Genomic DNA, 13,245 nt, shown 5'->3' with positions numbered 1-13,245 from the left:
CGTTAGTTCTTTAATGGCCTAAATTAGGATTCAGTCTTTGGCTCAGTTTTATTCTTGTAATAAAACTGGTGAAGAAGAAAGTGCTCTCAAGTAAAACCATCAAGTTTTGCAGAGAAAGACAGTTCTAATGACAGTAAAAACAAAGATAAAGCAACCATTAAATATGGAAAGAACTTTCAGGCAGTGCCAGTATACTTATGCACAGCACAAAGTTTTTAAAGTAAAATTTAAAATGAAAATCACTTTCATACACAAATTCTGTAGGAAAATAAACTTGGAATTTTGGCTAAAAGAAAAAGAAAGGATTCCCAGTGTTGACAACTTTTAGAGAAAAACAAGAGTTAAGGCAAACATTCACCCCACCCCCTGAGCCTCCCCCTTTCTCCTCCTCAGCCTTTCAGTGCCTTCCTCTCTCCCTCTTCCTGGCCTTGTCTTTCCTACACTGACCATCTCTGCCTGTTGTTCCCTACCTTCTTCTCCTCCCGCCTTTTGCTTTCTTTTGACCCACCAAATTTCCAATTCCACTTCTTTCCCCCCTAACTTCTCAATGCCTTCCTTTCTCTTTTGCAAACTTTCATGACGTTGTTAAACAGGAAGAAATTCCAGATCTGTCTACGGGCAGTGGACAGGTGTCAACTGTTGTCCACACCTTGGAGAACTCTATTCATTTTCCTACTGCACTGTCACTTGTTTCCCATTCAAATCTCCTTATTCTCTGACCTCAACTCCATCACAAAATGGAAACTGCTCTCACTAAACACACTAAAGTCTCATTTCCACACTCAATGATCTCTGTATACTCTTTATCCTACCAGAGCATTTATTTTACTTTCAGCACTGTACTTCACATTGTCCCTGAGTGTTTTCCTCTCTTTAAGTCCACAACACTCAGCTTTCTAATTCCCTCCTGCTTTTCTGAGCATTCTGCTCATATCCTTTTCTATCTCTTCTTTGGCTCCTTTTGTGCGAGTCGAATCTCTTGGTTGCAGGAGGAAATGAGCTCATCGAATGGAGATTAGTTATAACATAGAAATGCTAGGGAAGGTGGAGAAATCCACTGGATAAATGGGCAGAAATACAAAGAACTAAGCCAGCCATTCAACAGCCAAAATCATGTCCCAGCTCTAGCTCAATAAGAGCTGCTGTCATTGCTGCTGCAGTTGGAATGTCACAGCTCACACTGACGATGCCACTGTTGTGGGTGCAGGATGCATTTTCCAGGGTCTTGTTATTGCTCCCTTGGCTGCCTTTGCAACCAAAATTCTCTTCGTCTTCATTTGACCCCTGGTTCCCTCTCCCCTATTCCAAATCCAGTGTAGGTGGATCTCAGTGGTTAATCCTAAATCAAGTCCCCTACTCTAGGTGCAAGGGGACAGGAGAGTCATATTCTAGAACTTTTGCCTTCTAGCATGGATGGCAGCTATTGCCTGCCACAAAGACTAAAAGAGGGTCGGATGTTATCCATCTAGTAAATTTGTATATCTATTTAGAAATCTCATTAATACAACTCCTTTAAGTTTCTATCCACGACCTCCTTCCTTTTACCATATGCTGCCTCTCCAATGGACAGAAATGCATAACTATGCTTTCAGCCACCCCAAATGACCAGAATTCATTATTTCTATTAAGCTCTTGTAGCCTCATACTACTAAGTACATCTCACCTGGACATTCAGCAGATGCTCGCACCACAAACTGGCCAATGCACCTGAGTTCTCAATCTCAATTTTTTTTTTATTTTTTTCCTTTTTCTCCCCAAAGCCCACCAGTACATAGTTGTATATTCTTCGTTGTGGGTCCTTCTAGTTGTGGCACGTGGGACGCCACCCCAACGTGGCTTGATGAGCAGTGCCATGTCTGCCCCCAGGATTCGAAGCAACGAAACACTGGGCCGCCTGCAGCAGAGCGTGTGAACTTAACCACTTGGCCACGGGGCCAGCCCCTCAATCTCAATTTTTGATGACCATCTACCCAGTCACCAAATGACTCTTCTCTCCTTCATGATCACCCCTTTGCATTTAAAATGTCACCAAGTCCTAGTGATTCTACATTCTGGTTTATTTTTATCTATCTTTTTGTCATCCTCATCACTATCAATGTGATACCACACATGGACTAAAACTTTACATGCATTTTAATGAATTTATTTATAAATGTATATTATTAATTTCCACTATTAACCTCCTGAGTCATTTTCTACAGATATACGTCAGAATCTGTATTTTGCACAAAACCTCCCCCAGACAATTCTGATGTGTAATCTGATTTTCCAACCCTGGACAATAATAACAGCTTCCTAATGGTAGCCTTGACACTGGCTTCCCCTCCCTGCATCCTAGTTTACACAACGAAATATGTAATTTGTAAAATAGCTGATGATGCCACTCCTTGTCTTAAAAGTTTTCAGTGTTTGCCTAATGTTTGAATGACAAATTCAAGATTTTTCACATGGCTTTCCACCCATTTTATAATCCAGGCTCTTCTAATGTCTTTACTTTTGACACTGCATCCATGTCCTACACACAGAATTTCTCTACCTCATTCACTACTTTGCCCACAAATTTGTTCATAGTCAGCATGTCTTTCTCCTCTTCTAACTCTGTTCATTCCTGCACATAATTTTTGAGTGAAATAATTGGATTTTTCCAATATAACAATTTCTCCAAATAGTTTCCATGTATCATAGTAAGAGTAAATAAAATTAAGGGCATTCAACCTAGTGTATGCTTTTATTTCATTTACTCTCACCAAGTTTTCTTTTATAATTCTTCAATGAATTTTCTTTTTATATTGACTATACTTCATTTCAGGGGTCATCTATTAAGGATATGGACACTAAGAATGCAACATTGCTGACAGAGTTTATTCTCACAGGACTTCTATATCAACCAGAGTGGCACATCCCCCTGTTCCTGGTATTCTTGCTTATATATTTCATCACTATTGTGGGGAACCTTATTCTGATTGCACTCATCTGCAGTGACCCTCAACTCCACATCCCCATGTACTTATTCCTTGGGAGTTTGGCTTTTGTGGATGCTTGGATATCATCCACAGTGACTCCCAAGATGCTGGTCAACTTCTTTGCCAAGAGTAAGATGATATCTCTCTCTGAATGCATGATACAATTTTTTTCCCTTGGAATCAGTGCAACCACGGAATGTTTTCTCTTGGCAAGTATGGCATATGATCGCTGTGTGGCTATATGTAAACCTTTACTTTATCCAGTGATTATGACCAATAGACTATGCATACAACTGTTAGTCTCATCATTTGTAGGTGGCCTTCTTCATGCCTTAATTCACGTAGGTTTTTTATTCAGATTAACCTTCTGTCATTACAACATAATACATCACTTTTACTGTGACATCATGCCATTGTTTAAGATCTCCTGCACTGACCCTTCTATTAATGTTCTGATGCTATTTATTTTTTCTGGGTCAATTCAAGTGTTCACCATTCTGACTGTTCTTTTCTCTTATACACTTATTCTCTTTACAATCTTAAAAAGGAAGTCTGTACAAGGCATCAGGAAAGCCTTTTCCACCTGTGGAGCCCATCTCTTATCTGTCTCTTTATACTATGGCCCTCTTCTCTTCATGTATGTGCGCCCTGGATCTGCACAGAGAGATGATCAAGATATGGTGGACTCTCTATTTTACACTGTCATCATTCCTTTGTTAAATCCAATTATCTACAGCCTGAGAAATAGGAAAGTCATAGATTCACTGGCAAAAATGCTAAAGAGAAATGTTTAGATCTCATACTAATAACTGTTATCCTTTCATTAAGACAGTCACAAAATTATGCAGATTAGATGTTGCTATCTGTTGATTAGTGTTCAAATTTTTTAAAATTATAATTGTCCCATTATTTTAATGACTTAAGGTATTAGTTCATAATAAACTCATTAAATTATTTGTACATCTTATTCAAAAACACACAAGGAACTTTAATCAGGTGTTTATATCATACTCAATTAACTAAAGCAGAAAACACTGTACATGTCTGTATATTCTTCAATGTGTCTCTCTAAATGCATTTATTAAGCACTAAAATTTTGTAGTTCCTGTGAACAGAACTCAAGTATGATGTCTTTGATAATAATACAGCTGAGCAGCCTGGAGACTTATATCACATTTAACTCCACAGTGGAGGCAGGTTTGCCTTTGGGTGAACAGAGGTAATCTCAGGAATTCCACTAGCCACCAAAGTCTTTCATTCCACTTTATTTGGACATGGTGATTTTCACTTCTTGAAGATTCAACTCTCATGTCACACAGAGAAATAAAGATAAATGGAAAAAATAAGAAGGGAGTTAAGACAGTGAAGGTTGGTCTAAATTATAAGAGGATGCTCTTAGCCTAGTGTGCATGATGAGTAATGAGAAAGATAGCTGCCTCTCACTGTCAATGATGCCTGAAAAGGTCCTTTCCAGCTGTGTTTGTTTGTTGTAGGATAGTTTTAAATACTTCACTAATTCAGAAGGAGATGAGATTGAAGAATTTAATTGGCATACAGAGAAACAGAGAAGTGGCAGAATAGGAAGGAAATGATCAATCTTCCAAGAATTTTTTTAAAAAAATTAAGGTAGTGAGATAAACAAATCAGTAATACATAAAGTTTTTTAGAATACGTTGTTGACATGAGGTCTTCAAATACATATTACTGAACTTCCAATAATGTTAAGGTGATATGATGTCATAAGGCCTAGTGGGTGGCTGTGAAGGACATGAAAATGAGCAAGAGTTTGGACATTTTGTGTCCTTATATTCCTTCAGTGTTATCTTTCATCTCACTCCAAATTCTAAGTATAACGAGTGACCTGTCTTCATGTCCACCCCTGCCCTTCCTATCTCAACACTGAAATTCTATACACTTTCCAACTGATCCCACTCAGGCCCTCCCTCAAAGCTACCCAGCTCCGTGATTTGTAAAACTCTAGTTACTTAGCTCCCACATCCCTTTGATGCTCTTCCTTCCTAAACATAGCTGCTGGGTAATGATTCATAAACAGAACTTAGATTAAATCATATCCATTTTCAATAACTTTTAATAGATTGTCATTGCTACTAGATTATGTGCAAATATGGTGTATGTATCTAGATCTGTACACATTCACATGTATATGTTTATTTGTTCAAGTGTAGGGCTGGATTATATGATACATGTATTTACATATCTCTGCATCTAGATCTCTAGATCTCTATCTACACATCCTTATATCTATCTCTGTCTCTATGTCTATCTCTATCTTCCTCATCCTGGTTTGCTCATTCTGGCATTATTTGAGGTCCTTTCAAATAAAACCTTGGTTTAATTCTGAAGTCTCTTCCTCCACACTCTCCCAATGGACTCTGTGATGTACATAAAATAAGTTATAGAAAGCTTTCTGGACAGCCTTCACTCACTCAGGTACATTGTTTTGCTAATTCAGGTCTCTCCACAGGGAAAGGAAACACAGAAATGGTGTCCTTTCTTCAAAAACGGTCTCAAATGTTACAGCTTCTATGATGCATTTCCAGATTATCTTGAAGGGGATAGTAATGCTCACTTGAAACATTGAAACATTTAACAGTTAATTCTTCTGAGGCCATGCTTGGCCTTGTATAATACTTATTTGGGGGCTACAAGCTTTTTTTATTACAAGTTAGTTGTCCTAGTCTCTTTCTATCTTTTGCAGTGTTTAACAAAGAGGTTTGCACACATGAGGTCCTAAATAAGTATTCGTGAAATATTTGTAAAATTAAATTAATCTGACAGCACAAACACATAGAAAGCAGTAAGAGTGCATCACTCATTTCCAATCTTGTAAAGAGCCTAGGAGATTACTGGGCCTGGGATGGCTGCTCCATGCCAACTCTCAAGATTCTTTCATGACGATCACAAACATCATACACCTAAAGTGAATTATTCCTGTTCTTCTTATCACTAGGATTGACTCCTGTGACAGACTGTGACAAAATATCAGGAAGAAGCTATTCAATTAGATGTTTGGTTTAACTGTTTGTTTGGTTTAAAAGATATCTGTTTAAAATAGATAAGCATTCAAAACATAATTATTCTATGCTCTGGAGGTCCACTTCACAAGTTGGACCATGTCACCTGCAGTTCCTCTGAGGGAACAGATGCAGTCTGTGCAGAAACTGAAATATGATAATGTACATCTGAAATTCACACAATGTTATAAGCCAATAGGACCTCAATAAAATAATTTAAAAGAAAAACAAAAAATGAAATAAAAGTAATAAGAAGCCAATGGCATATTAAAAAAAAGAAAACACAGACTGGCAGTCTTCGCTGACAGAGTTTCTGATTTGGAAATGTTAATGCTATTGTTTTGGGATCATATTTATTGAATCAGTGTTTTGACTGAATTTTGGGTCCCCCCAAGTTCATACATTGAAGTCCTAACCCCTAATGTGGTGGTATTTGTAGAGGGCCTTTGGGAAGTAATTAGATGATGTCATCAGAAGGTGGGGCCTTTGTGATGAGATTAGTTCCCTTACAAGAAGAGGAAGAGACAGGAGAGCTCTCTATATATATCAGTACTCACCCAGGAAAGGCCATGTGAGCCCAGTGAGAAGGCAGCTGTCTGTAAGCCAGGAAGCGGGTTCTCCTGTGTACTGTATCTCTGGCACCTTGATCTTGAACTTCCCATCCTCCAGAACTGTAAAAAATAAATGTCTGTTGTTAAAGACACCCAGTGTGTGACATTTTGTTATAGCAGCTGAGCAGACTAAGAGAACCACTCTTGTAAGTAATCGGTGGAGCAAAACTGTTATAATATCAAGATATCTGGAGACCAGTCAAATGGAGTTTCTACATATCCTCTCTTTTCTACCGAAACATCATCATGCAAATATTCCAAAAGTTTCCACCCTCTGTATGCCACTTTCTTCCCTGCTTTGGGCAGGCAGACGCAGATTTCAACAGGGCATTTGTTTCAAAGGATGAATAATTGTGGACCTTTTCATAACTTTTTCTTGGGAATCGTGATTGACAGTGATGATAGCCAAGCAAAACCCCATTGCTTCATTTCAATATGGGTAATGGGAGGGAAAATTGTCCATTAGAAAAGAATTGTCAAAGTGGATCAACTACTGCACCATCATACTTAAAAAAAAATTCATATACAAGATGTTCCACTTATAGTAATAATTAGATGTTTGGCTCTTCTGAGGAGGTATCCTCTAACTGAGGTTTATTTGACAGCAATAACTGACAATCTTACCATGATATTTCCTGTATTTTTCAAGAAAAAGAAAGAAATTCACTATAGTGAGTGTTAAAGAGACTTCAAAATGTCTGAGATTCTAAGACTGGACCAAAAAGCAAGACCCACATATGCTTTGCTTACAAGAAAACTACTTTAAATATAAAGACCCAAATAAGTTAAAAATAAAAAGGGAGGGGACAGCCTCGTGGCATAGTGGTTGAGTTCAGTGTGTTCTGCTTTGGTGGCCCAGGTTTGCAGTTTCAGATTCTGGATGTGGACCTACACCACTCATCCAGCCATGCTGTGGTGGCAACCCACATATAAAATGGAGGAACACCAGCACAGATGTCAGTTTAGGGCTAATCTTCCTCAAGCAAAAAAAAAAAAAAAAAAAAAGAGGAAGATTGACAACAGATATTAACTCAGGGCTAATCTTCCTCAGCAAAAAAAAGTAAAAGGATGGGAAAAAATACATGAAAAAACTAGAAAAACCCCTGAAGTGGCTATATCGCTATCAACCAACTTCATGCTATTGACATTATTGAGCATTCCACCCAATGGCAGCAGAAACAGTACTTTAAAGCACCCAAGAAACATCTGTCAAGGTTGAAAAGTTATGGAGGTGAACATGTTACTCATGTGTGCATGTGTTCCCTTTTTGTTTGAAATACTCCATTGCACTCCACACTTTTTGTGAAATAAATTAAATTGGAGAAATATTTTAAAGCATGCAAGGATGTTCTTAGTTTGTTATGCCAGTTCTTTCTCAAGAAAGGATCTCAAACTCATTATCCTCACTGCAGAAAGGATTACTGACAAAAGCCAAATGATGGATACCTCCTCAAAGAATTTACCTTTTACTAGAGACCAAGGCTTCAACACAAATGAGTAAAGTTCTCATACCGTTGTTCTGGTTTCTTTCTTTTCTATTCTTTCTTTCCTTCCCTCCCTTCTTCATTCTCTCTCTTTATTTTTCCCATAGTAAGTTGTGACAAAACGAATAAATTTCTTTATATAGGCTCATTGATAATTATTGTTTTATATATGAGTGAGATTCTTCCAATTTGACAACCTCAGGTAGCATTTGGAAAGCAAAATAGGGCAGATGCCCTCTTTCACTCACAGTGGGAGTGAATGAGCAGGCTCAGGACAACGTGAGTTGGGCAGCAGGTATCCTCCACGTCTGCTGTCTGGTAACCAGTTTTGTGGGAGCAGGAGTCTGGAGCCACAGCAGCAGGGGTGGTGGTGATAGCAGCAGTTTCCTCACCTCTCAATGAAGCAATAGAGAGTGACCTTGAAAATAAGCCTAATGGTTAAACCCCGACTTTTGTTCCTCCAGCCTTTCCAATGATTTTTTTTTTTTTTTGAGGAAGATTGGCCCTGAGCTAATATCCATGCCCATATTCCTCTACTTTACATGTGGTATGCCTGCCACACCATGGCTTGATAAGCATTGTGTAGATCCACCCCCTGGGATCCAAACTGGTGAATCCCGGGCCGCCCAAGAGGAACGTGTGAACTTAACCACTGCGCCACTGGGCCGGCCCCTCCAGTGATTTTTTTAAAGCACCTAATTCCCTGCATTTCTCCTTGAAATTTGGGTAGTGGTTTCTGTTTCCTGCATCAAAATGTGACAGTCTGTTAGAACACGTTTCTATAACTTATAACACTAGAAGACTTTACAAAGGTCTCACGTTACTGAAATTACTTTAATATCTACATGAGTTCTTGTGAGGATACATATAAATATATGTGTATTACATATATAAATAATACATATGTATAATTGGAAAAAAGGTTATTATATAGATATGTAAAATTACAAATTTAGCTATCCAAATAACTACCTCAATTCAACAAATTAAAGAGATATCTGACAAAGAATAGAGTAGCTCATAGTGAAGAAAACTTGCAGTGGAAAATCAAGATTCCTATTGTTCAAGCACAAATTAGAGCAGGAATGGATTTAAGATGCCCCATGGGAATTGGATTAGTCTACAATTTGAACTGCTGGAAGCAGGCAGTCTTTGGCAACCCCCACTGGACTGAGACTGACACCATCAGGGAAGTACCACAGGCTCCAGAGAGCAGTCAGCCAACCAACAAATTATCAGCTTAAACAGGACTTTTATCCTATAATTTTTTTTAAGGTTTTAAAAATGATAGAATGGTAAGAATATTTAGAGTGTGAATACCTAGATACAATAAGTTGTATGATTTTGGGAAAGTCTAAACATGAATTTATTTCTTTTGTCAAATGGGGAAAATAACAGTATCCTTCAAGAGCTGTTGTGAGGGTTAAAGGAAATAATATCAAAGAAAGTACTTTTAAACAGAAAAATACTCCACACTTTTACATTTTATCTCTAGTCATTCTTCAGCAAAATTTTTTAAATCTACCAATTTCACAACCCCTATGCAATGATCTGTTCTGGTCTTTGAGTCCATGGCTTAATCCATCCTGCATCTGGCCCAGCTCATCAGTAGAAGACGAAATTTGTTTTACATGAGGATGAACCTCCTTATGAGATATGAAACGGCTAATTCTTCAATTTGATTTTATATACAAAAGAATATCTCATAATAGTATATATCAACATAAGCAAAAGAAAAACATTATGAGACTTTAATTATATCCAAGTAAATTTCATGACAATAAAGGCACATTTAATAGAAACTTGTTTCATTTCAATCTTATACATAAGGAATATTATATAAATAAATTTTCTTCACCCTGAAAACATTGATGGCTCCCATTGTTTCTCTTGAGGTTGTTACCATGATTTCTGTTGTAGTATTATTGATTATAACATAAAAACATTTAGGTAAGATTTATTACATACTAAAATTTTAATGAACTGTTTGGAAAATTTACCAAAAATTATGTAACTGAAAAATTAAAATATGCTGACTGTGGAAGACACAATAAACTCTGAGTTTATTCTATGACAATGGTGCCTATAAAGGAACTAAGATATAAATGATCGCCAAAAAAATAAAAAACAAAATGATCACTGACTTCTTATCAGAAAAAATAGAGGCCAAAATAAAGACAGTAAAACAACATCTTTAAAGTGATGACAGAAAATAAAATATGTCAACCTAGAATTCTATATCTGGTGAAAATATATTTCAAGAATAAAAGTAAAGTAAAGATATTTTTAGATAATAAATATTAAGGGAACCTACCATTAATATCACTGTGATTTAATAATTTAAAAATCAATCATTTTAATTTGTCACATTAACAGAGCAAAGAAAAAATATGATTATTCAATGGATGCACAAAAGGCATATGGCAAAATCTAACGTTCATTCTTGATTTAAAAAAAAATGATCAGCAGTCTATGAATAGAATTTCCTCAACTTGATAAAGGTCATCTGTGTAAAACCTACAGCTAATTTTAAACATAGTGGTAAAATACCGAACACTTTACCTCAAAGTTGGTAAAAATATGAGAATATTTACTCTCAACATTTCTATTCAATATTTTACTGGAGGTCCCAGTCATTGCAAGAAAGCAACATAAAGAAATAAAAGGCATAAAGACAAGAAAAAAAAAAGCAAAATTCTCTCTCTTCAAAGAGGTCACAATTCTTTAAAGAATTCTAAGGAATCCATAAAATAATGATGATTATTAATAGGTTAATTTAGTAAGGTGCTAGTATAAAAGGATATTATATACATATCAATTGTGTTTTTATATACTCTAGCAACAAATGCTCAGAAAATAAAATAAAAAGTAAACCCCTATTTGCAATATTATAAAAATCCTAAACTGCTAAGGAATAAATTTAACAAAAGGTGTGAAAGGTCTGTATTCTGAATACTATGAAATATTGTTATGAGACATTATAGGAAATCTGAATAAATGGAAAGATATACTATGTTCATGGATTGAAACATTCAATATAATTAAGATGTTAATTCTGCCTGAATTTTTCTATAGGTTTAATGGAATTCCAACCAAAATTTTATGATCCTGTGTAGAAATTAACAAGCTGATTCTAAAATTTAAATAAAAATGCAAAAAGTCTAGACTAGCCAAAGTTTGAAAAAAAGATTAGAGGACTTACTGATTGATTTCAATACTAACTAGAAAGCTATCATAATTAATACAGTTTGATATGGGAATAAAGTTATACTAGCAGATCTTTGGAAGAGAAGAGAGAGCCCAGAGATAGGCCTACACATATGAAGAAAGTGATTTCAACAAACACTTGAATGCATTCCATTGGAGGAAGAAAAGTCTTGTCAACATATTATGCTTGAAACACTAGATACCCACATGGAAAAAAATAAGACTTGACCATTACCTCTTATCATATACAATAATTAATTCAAGATTAATCATACACTTAAACCTAAAAGCTAAAACCATAAAGTTTCCAGAAGAAAACAAAAGACTATCTTCAAGAATTGTGGGTGGGCAAAAGTGCTTAGGCAGAACATAGAAAGCAATACCATTTAAAAATGGTACATTATACCACGAAAAAGAAAATTTCTGTTCATCAAAAGATACCATTAATAAAATGAATAGGTAGGCCACAAACTGGGAGAGAGTATTTGCAAAACTGTATCTGACAAGTGACAAGTAAATAAAATACATTTAAAAAGCTACTACAATACAATTAGAAAAACACAAGTCTCCCAATGAAGAATAAGCAGGATCTTATAAGCCATTGTAAGGACTTTGGCTTTTACACTAAGTGAAATGGGGATCCACGGAGGTGTTTTGAGTAGAGTGACAGTACATGACTTATAACTCTGGCTGCTGTGTTGAGACAAGACTGTAGGTGCGTGACTGGAAGCAGGGAAATTTGTTAGACGACTTTTGCATTAATGGGTAAGAAATGGTAGTTTGCACCAGGATGGTAAAAGTGGTTGGATTTTGAACACATTTTGATAGTAGTGCCAACATTTGTTTGATGATTGATCACATTTTTTGCTGGAGTAACTGGAAAAATGGAGTCACCATTTACTAAAATGAGGAAGACACAGGAGAAATAGAATTAAGGGTTGACAGCAGCAGAAAAGTTTAGGTTTGGCCACGATAAATTTGAGATGTTTCCAAAACACTTACATAGAGATCTCTAGTAGGAAGTTGGATACCCAACATGACAAATTTGCTGGTTTATAATTGAAGAGCTAGCTTCAGTTCTCCTTGATACAGAACTTTGTTTAGAAAAAATGAGTTTCCTATCCTTCTCCCTTGAATTAGATCAACCTCCCTTTGGAGAGGATCTGATCCGGTCCAAGAGAAATTCAGATTGGCTAGTTCTCTCCTTGAAAAAGACCAGCACAGACCTCAATACATAGATTGAAAGAGTTGCGAGAACACTAAGATTGAAGGTAGAACCTTTCTAGTTCCACTCCCACACCTGGAGCCGAGTCAGGAGCTCTGAGAAAAGAAAAAGATGAAGGAGAGAGGCAGAGAAGATGGGGGAAAGAAAGCAAATATTTAGGTTAAGAGATTGATAGACCTAAAGATTGGGAAAAGGAAGAAGGGATTTAAAAGGGAAGAAAAGAGATGTGGAAGTCACTCCATAATGCTTTATACCCATTATAACCATGTACACCATTACAAATGGATGAAATTAAGGCTTTCCAAAATAAAGTGCAATTTGTTCCTCTGTATTCATTATCCCAAAGTTTACTGCTAGGTTAGTCTCTAATACTTATACTGATTTTTCATGTATTACAAATATAAATCATAGCTTCAGCATAGCTAGGCCTGATGGTCTAGTGGTTAAGATCCAGCACTCACCACAGTGGCCTGGGTTCATGTCCAACTGAGGGAGGCACAACGCCCATCTGTCCCTTGTCACACTGTAGCAGCTGCAAGTTGCTGTGATGCTGAAAGCTATGCCATTGGGATTTCAAATATCAGCAGGGTCACCCGTGGTGGACAGGTTTCAGTGGAGTTTGAGACTCAGACTAGGAAGAAGAGTCTGTCCACCCACGTATGAAAAAACTGGCCATGAAAACCCTATGAAGAGCAGGTAAGGCTTATCTGATAGAGCACT

General features: G+C 36.7%; 1 protein-coding gene across 1 annotated transcript; it reads left to right on the top strand.

Annotated features, from left to right (window-relative positions):
• Window positions 1-2,827: 2,827 nt before the first annotated feature.
• LOC103563394 (olfactory receptor 5H2-like) lies at window positions 2,828-3,757 on the top strand. Its single transcript, XM_008538740.1, has one exon. The coding sequence runs from the start codon at window positions 2,828-2,830 to the stop codon at window positions 3,755-3,757; it is 930 nt and encodes a 309-aa protein (XP_008536962.1).
• The last annotated feature ends 9,488 nt before the right edge of the window (window positions 3,758-13,245 follow it).

The sequence above is a fragment of the Equus przewalskii genome, chromosome 18 (genome assembly GCF_037783145.1).
Source record: "Equus przewalskii isolate Varuska chromosome 18, EquPr2, whole genome shotgun sequence".
NCBI lineage: Eukaryota > Metazoa > Chordata > Mammalia > Perissodactyla > Equidae > Equus > Equus przewalskii.
This window is presented reverse-complemented; position numbering and strand designations above follow the sequence as displayed.

Bases quoted from the DNA above. Each gene is read 5' to 3' on its own strand.
- LOC103563394 (XM_008538740.1), top strand. From the start codon at position 2,828: ATGGACACTAAGAATGCAACATTGCTGACAGAGTTTATTCTCACAGGA.